The 24,278-nt window shown below is 40.3% G+C and overlaps 1 protein-coding gene across 5 annotated transcripts in view; it reads right to left on the reverse strand.

Moving 5' to 3' along the window:
- Window positions 1–24,278, reverse strand: part of FAM13A (family with sequence similarity 13 member A) — a 130,964-nt gene that overhangs the window by 91,336 nt on the left and 15,350 nt on the right. For 4 of the 5 annotated variants that reach the window (XM_075500571.1, XM_075500570.1, XM_075500569.1 and 1 more), the window contains exons 4-5: window positions 23,944–24,124; window positions 13,000–13,159 (exon numbers count right to left, since the gene is read on the reverse strand). In XM_075500571.1, coding sequence (XP_075356686.1) covers window positions 13,000–13,159; window positions 23,944–24,124 — 341 coding nt within the window. Of the gene's footprint in view, window positions 1–10,362; window positions 10,370–12,999; window positions 13,160–23,943; window positions 24,125–24,278 lie in introns of those variants that run through there. The other variant, XM_075500573.1, reaches the window with a different exon arrangement.

Raw genomic sequence — 24,278 nt, forward strand, 5'->3', positions numbered from 1 at the left:
CAATGATTAGGAAAGATTAGAGCATCCCTAGAATACTCTTTGACCTATTTATTCTTCAAGAGAATAATCCTTTCACGTCAAGAAGCGCTGATGCTAATAAAGACAGGTGGTTGAGTACTCCAGCTCCTAGCTTCCTCCCACATGAACGAAGAAACACAATAGGTCAAGGGCATCCTTAAAGGAGAGACTAAATCACAGGCAGGGTATAAGATACTTAGCAATGGCTCTTACTCAGTTACTCTTCCTCCACTTATTTCTCTTGATGTTTATCTCTTTGGACAGACAGACTGACCAGGATTATCGGTGGAAGGGTGAGAGTGTTCAATTACATATTTATTTTCAATTACGTACTTGAATTAATTTTAGGGAGATGACTAACATCAGCAGAAAAGACTGAGAAAGACCCTAGCACGGAAAGACCTCATCTCCCACATCCTGAATAGTTAGCACTACTGGCTCTAGATGAGAACCTTGGCAAATTTTTGGTAAATTTCAATGGAATGAGAAAACACTTGCCTACAGTAGTTCAGCTTTAGTTTTTCTTCAAACAGAATAAACTGGACTGGTTCCTTTATCCATTACCATTGCTAAGCAAGAGGAATTCATACAGCATACTTGCATCTTGCGCTGTTATCTGGCTGGGATGCAAAGTTCAAACTGAACAGGATACTATCCTGGCTTTTATCATTTTCAACAAATTGTTGAATGGGCATAAAAATTGTTACGTTTCAGCCTCAGTCAACTGTAGTCCCAGAGATATTGAACTGCACAGTGAATTTACAGTCTTTTGTATTTGAAGCACACTACTACACTGTAACACAAGAGTTTAAATGCATCTGACTACAATTGCCCCAGGAAGGAATTAGGAAAAAAAGAGTTAGTAAAAACAATGGTTATACACTGTGCTCTGTTTTAATGATAGAGATAAACTTATTTGTTGATATTTTCTTACAAAGATGTCTTGGAATACCAATCTCATTATTACTGCTGTGCTCACCCTCTCTTTCCTACTTGGTTCAGTAATTATCTCTTTTTGGCCTCACAGACTGCAGAATCAGAGGAAACTGGCCTGTGGGATTTTCAGTTCAAATTTTAAATGCTGCTAGAAAGCATCAGATCTATTTTGTTAGCTGTTAATACCTAGAAGACAGCCTTAATTAAAACAAACTCAAACTTTATCAATGTGAAGCTTTTTCTTAACTAAGGCACAGATTATTTTTTTTTTTTTACAGAAACAAGGAGTCAAGAGTCCCTTCTGATATAAGGAAGGTGCAGCTCTGAACTTCACCAAAATGTCATCCAATTTACTGCATCAAAGTATTTGGCCTTGTGCCCCAAAAGAGAAGAGCTATTACATATGATTATTTGCTCACTGACTCTATGCAGGGACTTTGACAGAAAAAAACAGTTGTTGTCAGTGCGGTGATTGAGGCTTCAAATGTCAGTACTAATTTTTCATTAGAAAAAAAATCATGGTAGCTTGTAGGGAGGATCTGACAGAAATATACAAAATGATGGGTGGTGGAGAGAAGATGGACTGTCCACTATTTCCTTCAGTTAAAAAAAAAAAAAAAGAAAAAAGAAAAAAAAAAAACAGGTGACCTTCAAATGACACCAGTAAAAGCCATGTTTATAACAAACAAAAGGAGTCAGTTCTTCACGTGAGAGGGAGCAATTTGTGGCACTCTTTGCCAGATGACGTGTTGGAAGCAAAAAGCCTACACATGTGCAAGGGGTACACAAGACAATTACTTTGGACATCACTAAATATACAAACCACATCAAGACCAGGAAAGCCTCTGAGAATAGTCACGAATTGGTAGAGTAATTGAAGGAAACACCTTGCTGCCCTATTCTTACTCCTCCCTGGACATCTGCTTATGGCCAGCGTGGGAGGCAGGACACTAGGCTAGATGATCCCAAGTGTGAGCCAGTACAGCCACTCTTGCATAGGATGAGCAACCATTAAGAGGACAATTCAGTGAATTCAATGCTGCGAATGAGTGCAGAAATGATGCATTAGCTGATTGCACTGGGATAGCCTGCAACAGCTGATTCTTTACTGGGTCAGCAGCTGTACACCACAGAGAGGGAATATTCTGTTTCTTTCAGCAGCACGCTATGTACCAGTGCAATGCAGCCTTTGCTTCAGGTAGGTGTCAGCAGGGTCCCACCTGCCATTTTTCCCTAGGCCACAACAAAAGTGCCCAACAGTGTTGTCCATGGAGCAATGCAGAAGAAACAGTGAATTCCAGAGTTCCTGGCTCTCCTTTCATTGGATGTTGGAGTGGTGAATATTACTCAAACCAATGCTGTCCCCTGCACAAAGTTCCCTGGAGCACAGCAGTGCAGACATGACATGCAGCAGTGCTGTCAGGGGTGCCAACGCAGAAGCAAAAGGGCCACAGTAACTACAGAGCTGCTCTTCCTCCTACTTGCAAGAAGAAAATATGGAATCTCTTCCCCTCTGTGATCATGCAAAATAGCTCATGGCTGATTAAGGCTCCGTAAGACACACAAAGTAGCAAATACTCTATGTTTTTGAGACTAAAATTGTGTAGCCGATGGCATGGGGATTTTCAAAGGTATTTTCTAATTCATGTGGTCACAGGTATTTTCATGAATGTTAACTGGATGTAATAAATAATTTTTATTCAGATGGCAGTTCACAATCATCATTTTGTACCCAGAAACATCCCTGTTAGAAGGGGTAACAACGTTAGCAAAGCTGTTAAACATTCTCTTATCTAAACAAACCACGTAACAAAGATTGAAACAGCTAGTATTTATATATGGGATTTTTGCCTTGGTTGCTATTGACATATAGGAAGAAGAGTAAAGCTGACTTGGTATCTATCTGCTGTTCTACCTTGCTATCATTTACACTATGCTTTAATAACCAGAATTCAGCAGAGCTGTTTCAGACAGAAGTAATAAAAAGCAAAATCTCACCATTTGCAAAAAACACATCACTGCTTTCCAATATGAAAGTAATACCCTATTCAGTTCCCCTTTCATTTCCTTTTGTTCTCCCAAGACTATTTATATATATGACCTTTTACCCGAGACCATATCTCTTAATAAACAGCTAAAGGTTACTCTGTTTCGCTTCAGTACAACCTTAACCTACTGCAATTATTGCCATGAAACGTGCACAAAGGTCATGAATTGTGATACGAAAGCAAGAGAGAGACGGCCAAATCCATTATTTTTCGAGAGGACTGCAATATAGAAAAGGAAATGACAAACATCATAATAATCCCATGATATACCTCAATGTTGGCAACTACATCTGTGGAATATCATGGTATTTTCTAGGAGGAAAAGAAAAATGTGTCTCCAGCCATCCAAGAGGACTGGTTACTGAATGCTGCAAAAAGTTAAACTGGTAATGCTGGGATCAAATATAATTCCAGAACTTGTAAAGGTTACAAAGGCTTCACTGAGTGAAAACATTCATCTTCCATGGCCATCCCCACAATTTGCAAGTGCCTGTCATACATTTGCTGGCAAGGTTACGGTGTCATACAATAGGTTAATGACCACAACTCAGCTTCTCATGGCTGAGGTACAAATAAGGAGCCTGCAGCAGAATTTAAGATTAAAAAAAATCAAATCAAACATTTACAAAGTGACACAACAACACTGCTCTCTTGCTGGGTGGACCTAATATATATGTGTCTGTTCAATAACAACAGAGCTAAGATCAGTTCCAAGGGAACATTTTATTCTCCCTTGCAGTTTTGAAAACTGGAGTCTGATTTATCAATTTACTGTAATGTTATTCATAAAGAGAAAAAGTACGATCGAAAAGAAAAACATGACCTAGCTATGGGAGAAACCCAGGCTCTCCAGACCTGCATCTCATATTACAGTTGCTTAAACTCAGTCTTGGAAAAGCTAAATTGCATTTCTGATCTAAAAATCAAAATACTCACAAGGAAAAAGCTTTTTCACACATGGAATTCAGCACTGTTACTTTTAAAAGAAGTATCTGATGTTGCAGTAAATTAGGGAGTCCTAACTGTCTCTGTATTGTTCTAGTTACCAGTGTGAGATTTCCAGCACACAGAGAACAGACCCCTTCCTTAATAGTGAAACTGAGATGTTCACTGCTGGCAATTAAGGTCAAGTGCTGCTGGGATCTGCTGGATAGATCAGATTTTCAAGAGCGTACATATTCAGACACATAGAGAGCGTCTGGCCCCTTGTGTCCCTTGCATCCCATACTCCTGTTGCTCTTAAGCTGCCCTGAGCCCTGTTTATTACAAGTAAGTTTTGGGGCACCAGAAATCCTGCAAAGCAGTGGATGTTACAGGTGCACCAACCAGCTTCTCCTGGGCAAACTGATCTTCACAGTACTCAAAGGAGGGCTTTTAAAAAATGCATAGGAGTCAATGAGCATTTCACTACTCTTTTATAATGGGAAAAAGAATTAATTCAGCGCTGAGCCCTTCTGAAGCTCCCACCTTGAAAGTACTACAGGTGAAGCTAATGGCAGAGGTCAGCAAGAATTAAAGCCCCATAGGCTGAAAAATGTCTTACACCTCATCACTTTGGATCAGTTCTGACTTCCTGCAATATGTCCTTGTTACAAAGACAGCACTGACTGCTGATTTATACAGTGGGAATAATGCTGATCATTTTGTGTAACCTGATTAACTGAACGAATAATGAATGAGAAACAGAATAAACATTGGGGAGTCTGAACATGAGGAACTGAGAGATTTGCCTTCGTAGAAAAATTCTCATGCTCCTCCTAACCTCCTTTTTTCTCCATGGGTACAGCAAGGATGCTCAGAAACAGCCAGCTAGAGCAGGGGCTCACATGCTTATTTTACTGTACCTTGTTTCTTGGTGCTGACTTTGATGCTTCCCTTTTGAAAGAAGTTCTTGTACGGACTGAGAGGGACTGCTCCCAAGTGCTAAATCATGATGTCACTCCTCCCCCCTAAAACAACCACCCCACAACAAAACAACAACAGACAATGAATGAAAAATATTTCAAGTAAAACATGTGCAAATACAGTCTGGGACACACATACATATATGGATCTTATTTTCTCTACATTTTGGCTATGTGGTATTATCATGGGGCAATAATAGTATCACTGGGTATTTGTTTAAACAAGAAATTGTGAGAGAGTAAAAGCAAAGTTCCTAAGCAGCTCAACTGCAAAATTTGCCAGCTGGGTTCAAAAAATTTATAGTATACTAGAAATATGGACAGCAGGATAGAGAGACGTTTGTTATATGCCCCTGTTCCCTTTAAACGTGCTAAATCTTAATGTGTTAAAATGAAAATATTGTTGGTGAAATTCTAGCTAAAGAAATAGCAGCATAATAATTTATTACTTTACAGAGTTTAACATTAACATATTTGTGTAAATATTCAGGATTGTATTTAGTAACACCACAAGTGACAGATTTATAATCTCGTGAATGCTTTAATGAACTTCAAGAGCAGAAACATTCTGTTTTAATACTACATATACAGAGTTGTCAAAACCAGCAGAGCTAGAAGCACTGGAAAACTATTTCAAAATTACACACGGAATTGTTTGGGGATCATCTGATTTTTCACTTGCCTTTCTGAATCACAGCCTAAACATAACCGTCCTCCTCACTCCAGATTGAATCTGCTACAGGTGAAGGGTTTGGAGGCTTATAAACTTTCCCCTACAAATCTCATATTGCTCATTTCCTGTCAGCTTGCATCTTAAAATGTCATTCTGGCTGAATCACTATATACCCTTACTATAAACATGCCCATCTGCTCACTGGTGGACAACTGCAAAGTGAATACTAGCTGAAGAAATACTAAACAGAAAACCAGAGACAGACTTTCACAGGTGCTCGTTCTCCTCACGCACTTTCCACCTATCTTCTCATCTCCCATGTGAACCCACTCCTACCCTTGGGGGCTCCCTGGCCCAGGCAGGAGAAAACTGGTGTGACTTGCCCAAATAAGGGGATACTGAACAAAATGGAAACGTTTGTTGAGACCTTCAGAAAGGATTTTCAAAGGAGATCAGTTCCTGCTGCCTTGTGATGGGAAAGAATTAATCCAGTACTGAAAGCCGACCATTAACACGATGCTAAAATGGTCCCAGACATGAAAGAAGAATAAAGGAAACTATCTAGACCCTTCAGGCTTAGCCAGGGCAGCGTAACGTGGATTAGAAGTGGATGCCTTTTTTCCTGATGTAAACGAGGGATTGCTCTCGTGTCTGCTGAATGTATAACCATGGGGCCGGAGCACGGAGGTGGCAGGGAAGGGCGACTTATTTAGGGGGAGCCCACTCAGCCATGGAGTTGGTGTGTTTTCAGCAGTTTCTCCTGGATCTTGTCAAGGGATTAGATCCTCATGCTAAGGTATTTAAGTGAAAACAGCTGAAGAAGGGAAAGAAACACTTATTAGTGAAGATCTTGCTTTACGCATCTGGGGAAATAATCCAAAACATTGCAGCTTTCAGTGGAGATGGAGCTTTACAACTGACTGCAAAGGGAGCAAAGTCAAGCCAAGACAGAGAACTTTTTGACCATCTTACCTTTCCCACCTCTCCCCAGGGATGAAGGGCTCAAATCCTACCAAGGGCCGAATGATCTGCTCTGAGTGTTCAATCAGAAGGAGCAAGCAAGCACTCCACTTCAAAATAGTGCTGCCAAAGTCAGCTAGAGCACTGTTCTTGACATAAAAAAATGCACTTAGGGGCTTGCCTGGCTGGGTTGGGCACCACACACTTTGCACACCCCAAGCACCAACAGATGCAGCTACATGTGGTGGATCGCTTGCCTCCTTAGAAATCTAACAGCAGGCTTGCAGAACACAGTGCCTGCACTTTTGCAGCCATTTAAAGTACTATTTTGCCAACTAATCCTCCCAACTGAAGTGGCATCTTATGTTAGAAGACTGGAAACAAACGGGATAAAAATGCAAGAAGTAAATTGCATCTAAAATAACAGGGTTGTTTTGAAACTATTAGTTTTTGCAAAAGCCAGCAAAAGTCCAATTTCTGTAGCTCTTCAGGGAGTGACATCTCCCTGTTCAGTGGTCATCAGAATGCACCTACATTACATTCACAATGTTGAAATTGCACCTTTATAATTTTACTTGACTTTGTAACGTCAAATTTTAATGTTATAATTTTAATTTTATAAATGGACTTGCTTTCTCTTCTGCATCAGGTGAACAGGGCTATGCATTCTACCACCGAGCAGGGGAAGAAAGGGAAAAAAGCCTTTTGCATTCCTGTCCCAAATACATAATCAAGCCAGGAACAGGGTTACATCCTTCATCATGCCAGTGCTTGTGTTCCAGTGCAAACATTTACGTGCTCTGAGCTGACTGGTTCTTAAAACTGAAACTGCTCTGTCAAGAAGACATTAGAGGGGAAAGGTGAAAAAAAAGAAAAAAAAAATCTTGTAACCCTGCATAACTAGGTAATAGGTTATATGTTTTATTTGAAGACAATACTGAGCTAAAAACCATCATGCTACTAAAGATGACATGTTTCACCTGAAACCAGTGAAAGGGGTCATTCCAGAAATCTCCCAAGAGTGAGTCTCATAATAGCTTGCCTGCCCAGGTTTCCCTGGCCACTTGAACTAAATAAAAATCCTCTTTGCTGCCTATCTTTGATCATTAGAGAAGCTATATCACTGTTATTCAAAGGTCCCATTTCATTACAGTTGTAACAATACAACACTGGCTAGCTATACATAGGACTATATGCAGCTGCAGTTTGAACAGCACTTTAAGATCTTTGGAAATGAAAGGTCCTTGTTCAAAATTATTATTTTTGTTGTTACTGTAGGTTTCATAAACCTATTTATTCAAGAAGATGATAAAATTAGCAATACTGCAACTTAAGACTGACTAATCTTTAACTACATGAATTATCACTCAGTTTAGTGCCACAAAAATCTATCAGGACCATACCTAAACGCCCCAGGAATTTTGTTCCAAAGCAAAACATAAACAACATTTTATTATAATACCCTGATACTTGTAATGTGATAAATGCACAGCAGTGCAGATATACTGTCGGAGACTTAATAGTTCATACATAACACTGCCTAATAAAAAATAGCTATTTATGATCCTGACAATCTGAAAAATACAACTCAGACCAGATAGCTAATCAGAACACTCAACCCATTTCTCCACCCATTTCTCTCTAACTAGCAGAGCCTATTGATCAACAGACTGAGACTCTTCCAGACCTTCACTGGGTTAGGAAATTAAACTGAAGCTTGGATAAACGTCTTAAGGATTGTAATAATAGCTGGCTGAAAATGAGATCTGTAAACCTCAACAACCTTAACTTAATTTGGAATTAAAAAAAAAAAAACCCACATAATTCTTTCATGTGAAGGAATTTCCAAATATACATATATTTTTGAAGAAAGTACATGTTATACTTCCACCTGCTGGCCACCTGCCTGGAAGATCGTATGGATCTCATTCTCTCATTCTACTAGGTGGAGTGAGAAACTAATGAAATCCTTCCAGGCACGGCATCAGGGAACCTGACAGTTTCATTTCCCATTGAAATAGAAACTGTTGTAAGATAAATTTTCTATTTTGTGAAAATTGCACTTTTTCTTAACATAGAGGTTTCCAAAGAAAAACTCCCCACCATTTCTAAGTATAATCCTACCATATGCCTGAGCAATGAGCAAGAAGAGAGGCTTTACAGTCCTGGAAACAAAGCAGGGACTAGAATGCAGCTTGCAGAGGTTTCCGTCTCCCTTACTTTCTGAATTATGATCCACTGAGAAAGCAAGCTAAGAAATCCCTTTACCTGGCACAACTTGTCTTTCCCAATGACTGAGCAATCTTTGAAATAAGAAATGTAACTGAGGTGAAGGTGTTCTTATGCCTCCTCAGTGCACATACACAGCAAGAATGGCAGTTCAGTTACCAACAGCCCTACAGAATCACATCTCTTTTTCCCATCTCTAAAATCTATTAATTTTTGGTTTCCTTAAAACAGACTTTCTTTGAGTTGCTGCAATCTATATCTGATTGAAATGCTCTTATGCCTTTCTGGAAGTCTGTAGCATTGTGGATTTCCCCTAGCTATGACCAACATGGTAGACCAGATGCAACTTGCTCCACTTGAGCTGTTTTTCCTTTCCAATACACTACTCAAAGAAGCTTGATGCTTTCATGACTTTATCTGAATGATCCACATATTCTTGTTTTCATTTTTAAAGAGCAGTACTTCCTGCTTTCAAAAATCCAGATTTTATGCCCAAAGTGTGGGAAAATCTTAAGATATCCAGACTACGAAGTGTCAGGAGTCATGCAAGTTTAGGAAGATGGTAAACATCACTGAGCACATGAGAGGAGGTACATTTCCATATTGGGATGGGATAGCATAAGCCACTACTCTCCTGTTTCTGGGTATTTGCTCAAAATTAATGATTTTGGGTTGATGTCGACTTAAAAAAAGATGATTATGAGTGGATGATGTGAAGCAACAGGCATTTAAGCCATCTCAAGAATGGCCAAAGACTGCAGGGAGAAATAATATTCTCGCAATACCTTTAGACCCTAACTAAAGATAGGTTCCTGTTTTTCCAGTTGAGATTTCAGCACCAAAGTAAGAGCCTGAAGCCATGGAAAAAAAGGTAAGAAAAAGCAGGGCTAATTTTCTAATGCAGCAAGCTGAAAAGGCATAGAGCACTGAGAGAAGTGCATTGTTTGATGTTGTACTTTTTGATGTCTTCGCTTATTTTTTTAAACCACTGTCATTTGGTTTCAAATTTTGATTCACGTTAGTCCTTCAGCAAATTTGTGGCATTATTCTCCCTGTATAAGAAGTTTCATCCTTATAGGTGGTCTTCCCAAACTCTTAATCAAGAAACACCTGGATCAGCACCGATGGCTTTGACCATGATGAGGTTAATCCCTTAACACAACGTAAAAACTAATTTCTTCCTAGAAGTACCTCCATCCACTTTGGGAACCTTACCTTTGGGTAGGACCTTACCTTTGCCTCCAACAAAAAGGGGGCATTAATGCTTGTCTAGGAAAAGTGTCTCAATATGCCCCACACTACACACCCAGGAGAACATATAAGGAAGGTCACATTACCACAAGCACTGTACTAACCTAGAGAAAAAGTTATCTCCACATTCAAGAACATAAAAGAAAGGATGGTGAAGAAATATGGACTGTGGATGGGCTACAGCATGTGTGCACAGTGACTGCAGGTGATGGACGGCCATGTATCGAGAGCGCTGCAGCTTTTGCACTTCACTACAGACTGCCAGCCTTTTCTCTGGAGTGGGAATGAAGGGCTATCAGATTTGAGTACAGGAAGAATAGTGGGACAGGGCTGTGGGAATTTGGGAGAAAAATGCAAACATGGAAAAGAGAGAAAGGAGAGAGAGTGAAGGCAATCATGGGAAAGGGTAGCAGTGTAGTGACTCGGGGTGAAACACTGGCAATAAAGCAAGTGATTTGGGGGAGGGGATGACAGAAATATCACAGAAGGAAGTGAGCGAGGCCATCTCAATCTCCCCTCCTCACCCTCCTGCTGCTCACAATGTAAAAGCAAAAAAAGCCATTGAGATAAACGCAGGCGAGCTCATTTTCTTCCCTTTCCTTGCTGTCTGCTCCCCCATTCCACCATGGTTCATGCTTAAATGCAACACCCTTAAAATCAACACGGCCTCAGTTCATGAGAGCATTGTCCTGAGCATCCTACATTTTTGCACTCCTTCCAACAGGATTACTTGGCAGATCTCTCTCCAGCTACCTGCAGTTATGAATTCATCAATGGCTTTTCAAGAAGCAGTAACTTTGCTTACAAATCGCTTGCTATTTTCTGGACGCTGTGACCCAGGTCATGCCAAATAATTCTCTGATGCATTTGTTCTTTTATGACACGGATCAGCTAGCTCTTACTGTATGTTAACAGTTCACGCATTAGCAAACTGGCAATCACTTTTCTCTACTGAATCTCATTTATTACCACTTGTTTTTTCTCTTCGAGTGCACCATCTCTAATTTATTATACAAACTGGCTAGGATAGGGGATATCTGCTAGGATACAAGAAAAGTACCCTTTGGGAATGGTATAAAGCATCCTTTCAAAGAGTCACCTGACAAATCTCAACAAGCACTTCTTATGTAGCTTTGCTACATGAACTCAGATGCTTGTATTTCTTGTGTTTTCAGTATTTGTCTTGATTAAGCTAGAAAACTTCCCACCCAAATTAGATGGACAAGGAACAAGGTCAAATTTTTGCAGCTGACTGCCAGCAGATTTTGGAAGCTATCAACAAGATGCAAAGACACAAACACAATGTAAGCCCTTGTGTTTAGTGATGCCTCATTCCTCTCAGGCAGTCATCTGTCTCCTGAGGCAAAGCGATGGGCAACATTTTTCATCTCACTTGAGTAACTATATCTTTCAGGCTATTTTGTTGGAGTAATTCTGGTTGTCACCATGTACTCTGATAGCTCAGATCTCTGAACTGCTGTGGGAAGTCTCCCAGGTCTCCACCTTTGTGCATTCCCAATTACTAATAAGTCCTTAGAAGTGAAAGATTATCTTGGCTTTTGCAACTGGCTGAGGCTTGAAGGACATGGAGACATATCTGAAAGTTTTCTTCTGGGCTCTTTAAAGTACCATGTCTTTTTACAATTATGCTGTTCCTCTGTTTTTGTTACTGAAGTGACCATCAGCTGCTAAACATTGCTCTCATCTGCCAGGCAGATCATTTCCATTATCCAGAAGTTACTGTGACTTCAGTAACATATATTAGGGAGGACACTGAAAGTCATCAGTCATTCTATCTCCTTCCACAGAAGCATTTTAGGTGACTGTTTGTAACAGCTAAAAGACTAAACAGCTAAGACTTCCTCACTGATTCAGCACCTAAGAAAACAACCAACCCTTCTAAAGGTAGCTGGGTCCAACTCATACAGATTGCTCTGCAGCTCAGATTCAACAGACCCTTCTGCGATACACTGCAAAGGAAGAGATGTTTTCAGCTGATTTCACTTGACTGGCAGAACTTGGGCTCACACCGAACTTCTTGTCCTGCCAAGATCAAAGACACTATATTTTTATAACTTATTTTCTGACATTTCCATTCCAGCCAGTGAAGGCTAAGGTGATTTTATCAGTGGGTGCTCGCAAAACCCTACCAAGGGAAGGCATGTAGTTCAATCCTCTCAAACTCAAGAGCTCACACCTTGGAAGGAAGTAATTATCTGCACAGCTAACAAACAAAAGGAAATAAGGCGATCGCAAACCATCCTCACAATCATTTCCTGCACAGACTTCAGGTTGCTTCCTGTAGTAGAGACGGCACAAACCAGAACAAGGCACTTTTGACTGCCCTACTTATTTTTGTCAACTTTTTCTGAACTTCAGAATCCTCTGATGTTACACACATGCCCTCTTCCCCCCAAAGAAACTGTACTTCAATTATATCACTTTTATTTAACAGCTCCAATGTACTTTCTTCAAACAGTAACTACTATTTAATGCTTGTCTTCAAGTGCCCTCAGAAATAGCTGTTCTGAGTCAGAACATGTGATTTTTAAATTCAGATACATGTTTGAGACAAGCAGACTTCATAACAGCAAAGGCTAGAGACCTCATACTGTCCTAAAGTACGAAAGTTCAACATCACTGATGTACACCATAAAGGATCACGATGTCAGAAAACTTGAATACTTCCTAGAATTATTCTGTCTCCTCATTTAAAAACATTTCATTTTTAGCAGATATTTCCTATATAAATGAGTAGCTAACAAATAATAAAGATGTTTAAAAGAATCAACTTCCAGACTAGTAATGAAAATTAGCCTATCAGCAGAATCGATATGTAAACTGTATACCAATCAATAACACAGAACATTATTACAACAGTGCCTGACTCCTACTTACCTAAAAGATTCCTGAATTGAAGCCTGCTATAAGCCTGCATTATTGATTTGCTGTAAGAAAATGAAATATGAGACATACTCACTTTTACCAAAATAATTCTTGCTAGCTCTTCACATACAGGCTTTTCTTCATCCTTCTTCAAACCTTCTAATTCAAACAAGGTATTGTAATTTTCCAGCATTTTTGTCATTATCTTGTTGCAGATCTCCTGTTCTTTTATACCTTCAAATCCAGAGGGCACGCTAAAATTGGACAGAACACAAAGCAGAGCGTTATCGGTACTCAACATACAAAAGTTCCTGCACAGAGTCTCTGTAACATTTCAGTTGTGGATACAGGCTGGCTAGCAGGCACAGGAAACTGTCTTGGAAAGGAGGATTGTGTTTATGGTGGTAACAACTATCATGGTTTGTTTGCAGTTTTTCTTACCGATATTAAATACCGTATCTGTTGGTCAAACTATCTACTCCACAGAATCTAGGTAGAGATCTAATTGAGATAACCACCAAATGAAATACCACCAACTTTGCTAAAAGTTAGGTTCATGACTGCAACACAGACAGCACAAGGCATTTAAATGCTCTGAACTGTTAATGAGAAGAGTCAGATTCCTCCAAAAAATGGTTTGTGATGACCTCAAAGGTATACAAGAAGGATCAGTCAAAAAAATTAAGAAAACTCACATGCTGAGCAGAACACTAAAAGTAAAAGTTAAGCAAGATCTTCGCAGCCTCAGGTGACCTCATGATGTACACCGTATTTCTTAACCTAATTTCTGAGTTGCCGTTTCTTTTGAAAGTAGGCTTATAACTCACAGGGCTTTTTAAAACATGGAGATGGAGGCTGCCTTCTGCAGAATGGCCTAAAAGATTCATATAAAAAGAGGTTTCTAACCTCCACTTTCTGGGAGAATAACCAACTACTTGGCTGCAAAAGAAGCAACTCTCTGCAGGCCACTGTGCAGCCAGGAACTGCCTGCCATAGACCTTAAAGGCATACACAAAAGAAAAGGCAAGATATTGATTTGGAAGAAGTGTTGTATTCCAGTCTATGCTCCTTTGCCTTCCTTATGTGTTTCACACAACTCTGTCATGTGGTAAAAACCACATATTACTCATAACAGAGCACACAATTAATTGAAGCATCTAATGATCATCTGCTGGAATGTAGGCTTTCTGCATGTTTTACTGGACTTTGGTGTCCCAAACTGACTTAAATTCTGTTTTAATGCAAAAGTGAGATCTCTGAAGAATCTTCTTCAGCATTTAAAATACTTCTCCAATCATTCAGTGTTTGCCATTGTACTGCATTTTCAGCGGACGCACTTTCCTCTCGATAATCCATGGTGGCTGCATGAACGTGCATTTTCTAAAGACCTTATAAAGTGGCAGAGACCGCAGATCAGGAGGTACAGAAAACACAGGGAAGATTTAAAGGGAAGAAGCAGGGGAGCAAAAACCAAAAATGAAAAAAGTTTCAAGTATTTTTGGCTGAGGACAACTAGTGATTGTACAAGAGGAAACAAAACCCCAGCCCTCCAAAAATTAAACAAATGCCATCTGAGCTATTTCACAGGGAAGTAACTTGAAAGTAAACCATTGTTTACTATAACCAGCAAATTAAAATTTACAAATAACTACCTACTGAAAAACTGTAACTATAGTTTATTGGGGCCAGATGTGCATTTCAACAAGAAGGCTCTGAAAGCAGATGCCCTCAGAAATTTGTCATCAAAAAGTGCCTTCTTGTCGGGGTTGCATGCCATTGATCCTTCTCAACATCTTACTCTCTGCAGTACATCTACGTGTCAACAGGGAGAGGATCCCACCGCAGCAGAACGCACCTTTGTAAACTCCAGAGGAGAATCTTTACTGCTGCCATTTCAACATTCAATACATGCTAGAGTCACAGGACCTGAAGTTTAAAGGAACTGGATTATTTTACACTGCAGAACACTGCCAACTGTAAAATGGGTCAGTCTCAGCTGCCTTAAATAAATCCATTGATTTCATTAGTGTGGAACCTGGCCTCAGACTAAATAAAGAAAAAATGGGACAACTTCTATTGACGGATGTGCATGCATACTTGGGCCAATTTACTTTAAAGAATTTAACATATTCACTAAAAGATAGTAACTGGCCTGAATAAAAGAAAGTGTATGTATGCAATAGGCCCATGCAACCATCCTGACTGAAGGAAACCCCTCTTCCCATGCTAAAAGATGTTGGCTAAATGAGTTGGCACGGTGCAGAGCTTGCTTGATAATTCAGGCAAATCCTGACTGTTACCTTCCTGATGTGTTTCTCCAAAACAGGGTAGCACTTATATAATCCTGGCACCCCTATGAACCTCCTTTGTAGGGAATGGACTGAAAATGTACTAGAGTGAGTTCAAGTCAAAATAAAGACTCCAGATAGCTTCAATGAGTTTTAGAGAAGAACCTTGACTTAAACCACATCTGCTGGGAACTACAGCCAACACCTCCTTACTGGCAACAGCTAACACCAAAAAAACTCTTTCTGGTTGAAAAACAGCCCAGCCTATAAAGTTTCCACAAAGCACACAAACAGTATTTAATTTCTGCACAGTTCCATGGCTTTCTTCCCCTCCCTTCCCCATATTACTTTGTCAGTTAAACTTTATTAAATCAAATCTGTGGAAAGTCCAACATCCTATTCTGAGCAATTCTGTATGTGTATGGTGAGATACATATGCAGAACACTTTGTGATATGCATAGGCAGAACACATGGCTAAAGCTCATGGCTTTAGTCTTTATCACCCCTCTCTGAATGTAACCAAGAAGAGCAGCATGAATTGTTTTATTTTAATGGCAATGTAACTTACTTTATCCATTGCTACCTCTCTGCCACTTAAACAGGCATATTTTACAAAGTTTCTCATTTATTTTTTCCTTTAATTGCTGTTATTAGACCTCCATCATGGCAAGGACTATTATACTCTTTGAGCTATCCATGGTGACCTTTTCCTCGCAATAAATCTTCAGCTCAGCATATATAAGAAGTTTAGATTTTGAGCACACACCACCCTGCATATTTATACAAGTTAAAACCCATCTGTTGCCACACTGCACGATCCACCAGTCTGACCAGACTTTTCTGAAAACGTGTATTAAAAAAAAAAAAAAGTATCTTACTTCAGCTTTTCTTAGTCTGAAAAGTTGTAATATCTACAAATTTCACTTCAACTCACTAGAAAAACCCAGTCCTATGAGAAAGCATTCTCTCACACTACCACTTTCATGATCCACACCCTACTCCTTGGAAATTTTTCATATTCTTTTGTGAAGACCTTGTTAAAACATTACAGTAAAACTGTGTTCATAGTCACAGTTCCTTTATGTCTAATTTGCATGTTAATTAGGCACTATAACTGTGTTGCTTTTAGAGTTAGATGCACATCTTACTCCAGTTACAAAATCCTCAATGGCGGGACTTGATCCCCTTATAGCCATGTACATACGAACTACTTCAGCAGCAGCACCAGAAACAGCAGCAGAACATCAGTTTCGCTACCAGAAACACATTTTCTAGAAGGGAGGCACAAACCTGTGATTTCCGTGGTCATTTCTGGAAGAAAAAATGTTGATTGGTTCAGTTCTGTCTTAAGAGATTTGAGCTGGAAAACTCCCACTGAGTTCTCACAGTAGCTTGCAAAGTCACAGACAGATACATAGCACGGGCAGTGACAGAAGCAAATTTTCTAGTGCCCCTTAGATTCCTCGGATACCCTGCCCTTCCCAGAGAGATGCTCAGAGTGATCTGTGTGCAAAGCACAGAAGCTTAAGTATTTGGAAAAAATGTGCTTTGTCTAAACGAGGCACCAGCATTAACAGTATCTGACTCAGTCAAGCAGGGCCGAGGGAAAAGGTGCATTAGTACCACAAGTTTTACAGGATATTAAAGACTGAAGTTCTTGGTAAAGCCACTAAGCAGAAAAAGCAGTAGTTCCCAAAGTTAAAAAATTACTTGGGAATGGGATCAAGTTGTTAGCCCTTCATTTCAAAATATGGCACGCAGCAGTATTTCACACCTCTGCACAATGTCCTACCAGCATGCCTGGCCCACCCACCGCAACTCCATGCCACTCATCTCCATGCAGTCCAGTGCTCACATGTTCTTTTGGTTCTTCCAGATAACTTTAAGCCAAGAGTGTGTCTGCTTCCATGGGGATGCTCAAACGGGTTAAACCACATCAAAGCCCTGTGTCACAACTCTTACTCAGAACTGAAGTGACCTGAGGTCAGATTAACTCACTGTGAATGAATGAATTACATTTCACATGTTAGTTAAATGAATTTACCTCAGGGTCCCTGTAAACAAGCTGTAACAGGCTAAATGCAGAGTGGGCTTATGAGAGAGTGAATCTCCAGACTCCACTGTGAGTGGGGCAGTAACACATGCAAACATGACTGCATCCGGCACAAGACGGGCATCACTACAAGGCTCCGACACCATCCACCACACCTGAGAAACTTGCTTCAAGTGGAAACGAGGGCCAGCAGGCCTTGGGATGTAGTCATCTGCCAGTAATGAGCTGGACTGAGATCACTGAACTGATTTCCCCAGGCAACAACTGCTGACAGCTCCCTGTCACAACTGAGAACCAGCAATTTCCATGTGAAACGGTGTGTCTCATTACGAATTCCCGACAGTGTTTGACTCCACCCTGTCTGAGATGAAGAATGCACATTACCATTTCCTTAAGTGGCTCTGCAGAAGTAGCTTGCATGGAATGACAGCACCGTAATCCTAATTTACAAATCCCTGAGGGCTATATGCTCTGTCTTCTCTGACTGCTACTTTCACTGCTTGTACAGTGCCTTTTGTACAGGAGCACCACAAAGTCACCTTACCATTCTCCTAGGGGATCCCACAAGAAATGAAGGGACTCAGAAGACAGGGAATATTACATGAGGTTTTTGTTTCCTCAGACCTCGCAAAACATTTTCATTAGTACCTCAGATGCCCATGAGCCCCTCAACAAGCACAACTGAAGGTTTTGAGAGCAGAGCTGCAGTAATCTTAAGACGTTACAACTTCAGGCAGTCTGCTCTGTCCCGCTAGACAGATGTTACTGTGTCTATAACAGATGTGACTTCATGGCCACAGCTTGGCCCTGTACTTCAGCTGATGAAACTGATTTGTCACACACTGGACCACAAACTGGTGCAGCTGAAAACAGGCACATATTTGTGTCTGCAGACTCTGCTGCAAGCTAACAGGTAGCTAAAGATACAGCAACACTAACTTGAGGCAGGTGTTCATCTCAGTACGTACGAGTCAATTACATGCTCTGCATCATTTACAGGCTTATGTCTCACCAGTTTTGGTCCAAACACAAGGACATATGTCACCACTGAGATTTTACAGAAGTCTCTTAGCTTCTAAGGCACTGGAGACTTCCACGAGGCATCTAATTGCCTACCTTTTAAAATCTGTTCCAGATTATTTTCTGTAACATCAGATTTAGGAGCCTAAGTCAACTCATTAATTCCACCTCTGTCTACATAACTTGCAGTACATGCATAATGCAAAATGCAGGTAATGCAGGTAACGCAAAGCAGTTAGAGTGATGCTGCCACAAAGACTTTACTGACTGGCTTCATTTATATGCAAAATCTTTTGCTCCAGCAAAAGCTCCATTTTTCATCAGGAAATTGCAGTGATAGTAGGCGTCTCTGGAAGTGCGACCTACACAAAGGGGGGACAAAGGGAAGTCCATAGCCTAGCACCCACTCACAAAGTACATCACTCTTATCTCCAAACATTTCTAAACAGAGGTTCTTCAAAAATGCTCCTCATGATTGTATTTGAGCTGTATTGTTGAGCTCAAAACAATTTTGTTTTGCATATATTAGGAAAAAGTTCTTCACTAAGAGGGTGGCTGAGCACTGGAACAAGGTTCCCAGGGAAGTGGTCATGGCCCCAAGCCTGTTGGTGTTCAGGAAGCATTTGGACAACATTGTTAGATATATGGTTTAACTTTCAGGTTGCCCTGTGTGGAGACAGGAGTTGGACTCGATGATCCTTGTGGGCCCTGTCCAACCCAGGGTATTATATGATTCTATGATTGTAGTTTTTCCTGTGAAACTGCTCCTCCACTTAAATTCTGGGTCTATGCTTTATTGCCAATCCTCAATCAAGATCAGAAGAAAGAACATTTTCAACCCAGAGCAGCAACTTATTTCCATGTAGTTTTCCAACCAAACCACAAAATACAAACAAAAAAATCCCCCAAAACCAAACCACGGAGCATTTCCTATTGAAATAATCACTATTTCATTCAAGAGATGAAATAGGAAATATCATAAAACCTGACACTGTACAGATCATAGAAGAGAAACTTTCTCAACTGAAACTTTAAGAGGTGGGTGTTCACTAGGAGAACGGAAGACTTGAGATGGACTTTGGCCAGAACACCCCTCCACTTATGAAGAGAGCAATGCATCTTTAGCAATCTTCACTTTAGTTTACATGTAGGTCATTCAAAAGACTCCAGATGACAAAGCTGAGTACACAACAGAAAAGAAACAGGAGAAGAAAACATAAAAATGTATCACAGAAAGGCCCAGCAATATAGTCCCTTATGCAATTCCCAAAGAGGAGGCAAACGCTCATGAGTATTTAATATGATTATGGATGAGAACATTTATGGCCTTCCTATATGATGATGGATGCTTTAAACTTGCATCATAGGGTGTAGGATACTGAATTGTTATGAAAAAGATCTCCTTTACCCTGCTGGTAAATGCAGTATTTAAAATCTATACAAACCCTGTAAGAAACGTTATGCTGTATGCCCCAATTTGCAATAATGAATGTTAGAACAACAATTTTTAGTACTCACTTTGACCCCGATCCTGGACTCACATTTGTTTTTAAGACTGATGAAGGATTGGGACTGCACTGTCTGAAAACAAAGTCCATTCACGTAAAGTTTCAAAGGCCAATATTACTCACTGAGGAGTTCTAGTTCAGCCCCTCTGCTTTCACTTCAGCTTCATATACCCAATCTGTGTAGGCTCCAAGGCTGCTAGAAACCAAGGTAAGACATTCATGCAGAACTTCAGATCAGATTTTCTTACAAATTCAGCAGCACACTGGAAATCTTTTTGAATCTCTGAAATACCTACAGCTACCCTACAGATGATCTACATTTTCTCCATACCTAAAGACGATCTACCTTTTCTCCATACCTAATGCTTTCTTGTACAACCCTTCAGGTAATTTCTGTTACGTAGTCATCATAGAGAAATAACTGCATCTAACTCTAACATTTTAACTGGATACCTGCATTTGCCAGTCACTTTTGGGGGGATGGAGCAATGCTCCACAACATGCTTAATCTCTGTTGAAATGAAACACAGTCAGGTTAGCGAGGGCTTGAATGATGGAGGCCACACACACAGATCATTCTTTGAGAGTGCGCTGCAAAAAAAGGGTGCAAATGGATCCTCTGCTTACTCTGTAACTGGAATACCTCATGTCTCTTACCATCCTGTCCTTTGGACAGGATGAGTGCAGCCAGCCCCTCTGATACCCAGCTCCAAGAGAGCAGAGAAGAGGAGAGAAAAAAAGAGCTGGTCATCTTCTTCCTCTTCAGCACAAGTTGTGAGAGCCAAGCAGAGACACACAGCAGGCCATAACTAAAACTACGGCACTATGGGAGCTGAAATTCAGGTCAATGGACAAAAACTTCCTCCAAGAGTAACGACGCTGCAGGTGTTAACACTCCACACAGATAGCCCAGTGACAGAAAAGACAACTATTTATGTTTCTATACCTTCATGCTCGTTGTTCCTCAAGGACAGTATTTCTCTGTATACTTGACCTTTGGCTTCCATCACAATAAATCTGAACAATCCAAGTTGGAAGAAAACAGTGCACTAAATCTCAAACCATCACGTTTTCCTTTTTTGAGCTGTTTGACCTTGCCCTTTACATTTTCCTGTATCTTACATCACACTTCATTACAAGGAATGCAAATAGCCATTTTCTCCCCTCTTCTATTCGTTAGAAATACAGAAAGCACGAGATAACCTTTCATTAGAAAAGCACCAGTGCAGTTTGTCAAAGATCAAGTAAGAAAGCAGGGGAAATAGTGGATAAGATAAAAGTAATAAGGGTTGAAAGTTTAGGAGATTAGATAAATTACTGAGAACATGACGTAGAAAAATACAATGAGATTAAGAGAATTAAAATGAAGTCTAAATGTCTGGAAAGTGGCCCAACAGTGAGATTTATTCAATTGTTAAACCGCTTCAGCTATCGAGTAGGAGATAATGTGTTTAAATAGCTAAAATGTCACTAAAAATACCTTTTAGAAAGCAATCCTTCACTATCAGCAGATGGGCTTTATCTTCTCTGACACTGTGCATTAACTACACAGACTCCGACGCTGATTTTAGACATGTGTGAATTTCTGACAGAAAAATCTCAGATCTTCCTGCTTCAGCAGTCTAATTGCTGACAAGCTGGATGCTAAGCCTTCTTTTCTTGTCCCAGAGAAACACCCCATACACTGCTCTGAACAAACAATGCAAAGCAAGAGGAGTGTTCGCTTCAACCACCTGCTGACATTTAATTTCTGCAGCTAATCTCTCTAGGGGCTGCCTGTAGCCAGTAGTAAGACGGCCCTTGCCAAGCAGGATTCAGGCAGCCTTGCTCCAGAGCTCTGAATTGCATTCTGAGGATCTCTCCTCTGGCTGCTTGGCCAACCAGCTGGCTAAGTCCAATGCCTAAAGTTCAGTGCTGCAAGCTTTTTCCTCCTCCTATCAACTCTTTGTTGATACAGATAGTCACAGTTCCAGCAATTTAAGACTGCATCCATTAACACATGAGAAAAGTGTATTTGAACTCTTACTCACAATCTTTGTGTCTGGACCACAATCCCGAACTACCTTGAAAAGATCAAGATCTGATGAAACACATAGCTGAATTACCAGATGGTTAAACTTAGTTTAAATAAAAATCTACATCCACAATTCTGACATATTTGGGTCTTGTAAAAAACACATTAGCAATTTGTTAAGTGTCAAGCCTTGCTTTCATTGCCTCTTTTGCTACATGAGCATCCCAATGTGTGTCACAACTGCAGGGCTGGCTGTGTTCATACACAGCCACAAGAGCCCTTGTGTTTTCACCTCCAGTGAACTCTGCCGTTCTCAGTCTTCGGCAATGGAATGGTGCGATCCTGGCCCTCTTACACACAGGCCTTATAGGTTACAAAAATTGTTACATCTTTTACTGTCATCTTAGGAGCAGAGATCCGTTGAGGCAACAACTATGCAGCTTTGAAGAAGTATGCTTTGGTTTAATCTTAGGAATGCCAATCGCAATCTAAACTGCAACTCTCTGCATTCTACACCAAAAAGCATGCAGAGCTGATTTTTAAACTTTTCTGAACAAAGTGATGAGTAAACTAAAAATTATTCTAATAGCCACTTGGGAGTTTGATTCAGAGATTTAGCCATTGGACTCAGATTCTTCTAATTTATTTTGTTTGCTCTTAACTCCACTAATACATTTAGACACAAATTCCCAAACTGCTCATACAAATGTAATCTTTAAAATTGTTTTGCTTTGCCTCATCAGAAACGTGCAGTATTACGCTTCCACTAACTCTCATATTCATGCGTTCCTGCACATACTGCTGTCTTTTCAGTTTTCTTTCCTTTGGAGAGGAAGACAATTCTTTTCAAAATATGCTTTATCTTTTTGTATTAACACAATGAATGCCTTAATCCTGACATATTCACCTTCATCATCCATGAGCAACATCTTAAGACAAGGCAGCAGTGTAGTCACAAGGACAAGCTTTGGTTTAAATGTCTCATCTCTGCGTGTTCTTTCCCTAATTGATGGAAAAAGATATGCTCCTTTAAAAAGGGAGCAGGCAGCATCTAGCCTAGGTATGTGGAACTGGCTCAATACATTACAAGGAACCTAATTTCTGTTTTCTCTCTTTAAAGAAGTCTACTTCTTTCCACTGGCTTCAGAGGAAGCTTAAGGAGACAGTCTCATTAGGCAATTTATCTAATCTAAGTCTCATTAGGCAACTCAGCATTATTCCAGAGCGAAATTTTAAAAGGTTCAATACAAATCCGACATTTGCTAAAAGGAACCCAGTTGTCCCTTTTCGCTGATATCGCACATCTTTCAAGACTGATGACTGAACTAAACTCCCTGTGTGTCTCCCATGTCTTAGATCTGGGATGCCAGCCAGTGGGTGTACTACAGACAAGACTGGAGTGAAGATGTTAACGGTGCACTGCATCACAGCAGTGACTCAACAGAAACATTCACACTCAAGTGTGTTCTTACATCTGCAGATAACTCTTCTCACTACTGCTGCAAGCTCCACTAGCATGTACAACATGTTGTCTTCACCACAAGCACCAAGGAACTGGGCCCAATGAAAGAAACTAGCAAAACTAGTGAGTTCAGAAAGAAGCCTCAAAAGGCCAATGGAACCCCATAACCGCTGGACCAGTTTCTGAATATACTAGAAGGACAAAGGGCCGAGAATCATTGGCATCTTCAGGACAGACACCAGATCACAAGGCCAAATCTGCAGAGAGTATGCAGAATCCATCTCTAGAAATTATACAGCACCTGGGTGCTGCACAGGAGCCCTTTTCCCCCAGGTATGCTTTCTCAAAGCCTTCTGCAGAGAAGCATCCATATTATCTGATGGCAAAGGAAGAAAGCTGTATGAGCACCAGTCTCCTTGCACTTACGCCGTCTGAAGGCTTTTCATTGTTATACTCTTGTTCTGCTGTCGATGCAGCAATAGAAAACTGACCAAGTGTTTAGCAAAATAGCAAGAGGAGATGGGAGAGCAACTCAACTCCCATTCAGCTCAAACAATAGCTTTAGCACTAAAATCTATCACAAAGCCTCAGTCGTTGCCTCCATTTGATCACCCTGACAAATTAGGGTTCTGGCCATCTGCTCCATTACGGTCTCCGTCAACATATGGGAAAAAGTGAAAACCCCAACTTACTGAAAGCAGTTTGGTCCAAATACAGTGGCAAGATTGCAAAGGCTCATTCTGTTCTCTACATGATGTTCAGCAACCTTTATCAGGAACTGGCACAGATACTTCAGCAGGCAGTAATGAGCATCAGGCAGTTCTTTAAGGAGTTCTTTCAAGTTACTTTCCTTCTGCATGTCATTTCTGGTGTCTAGGAAAAACAAAAGAAGAAAAAACATATGTATATAGTTTTCTACATTGCTGCCAATTTACTTACATGGGTGAGCAAGCAGTGAGATCTAAAATTTAGTCTTATTTCTGTTCAGAGACATAGAATCCTCCGAACCCCTCAGTTTTCCTCAGGG

The sequence above is a fragment of the Mycteria americana genome, chromosome 4 (assembly GCF_035582795.1).
Source record: "Mycteria americana isolate JAX WOST 10 ecotype Jacksonville Zoo and Gardens chromosome 4, USCA_MyAme_1.0, whole genome shotgun sequence".
In the NCBI taxonomy this organism is placed as follows: Eukaryota; Metazoa; Chordata; class Aves; order Ciconiiformes; family Ciconiidae; genus Mycteria; species Mycteria americana.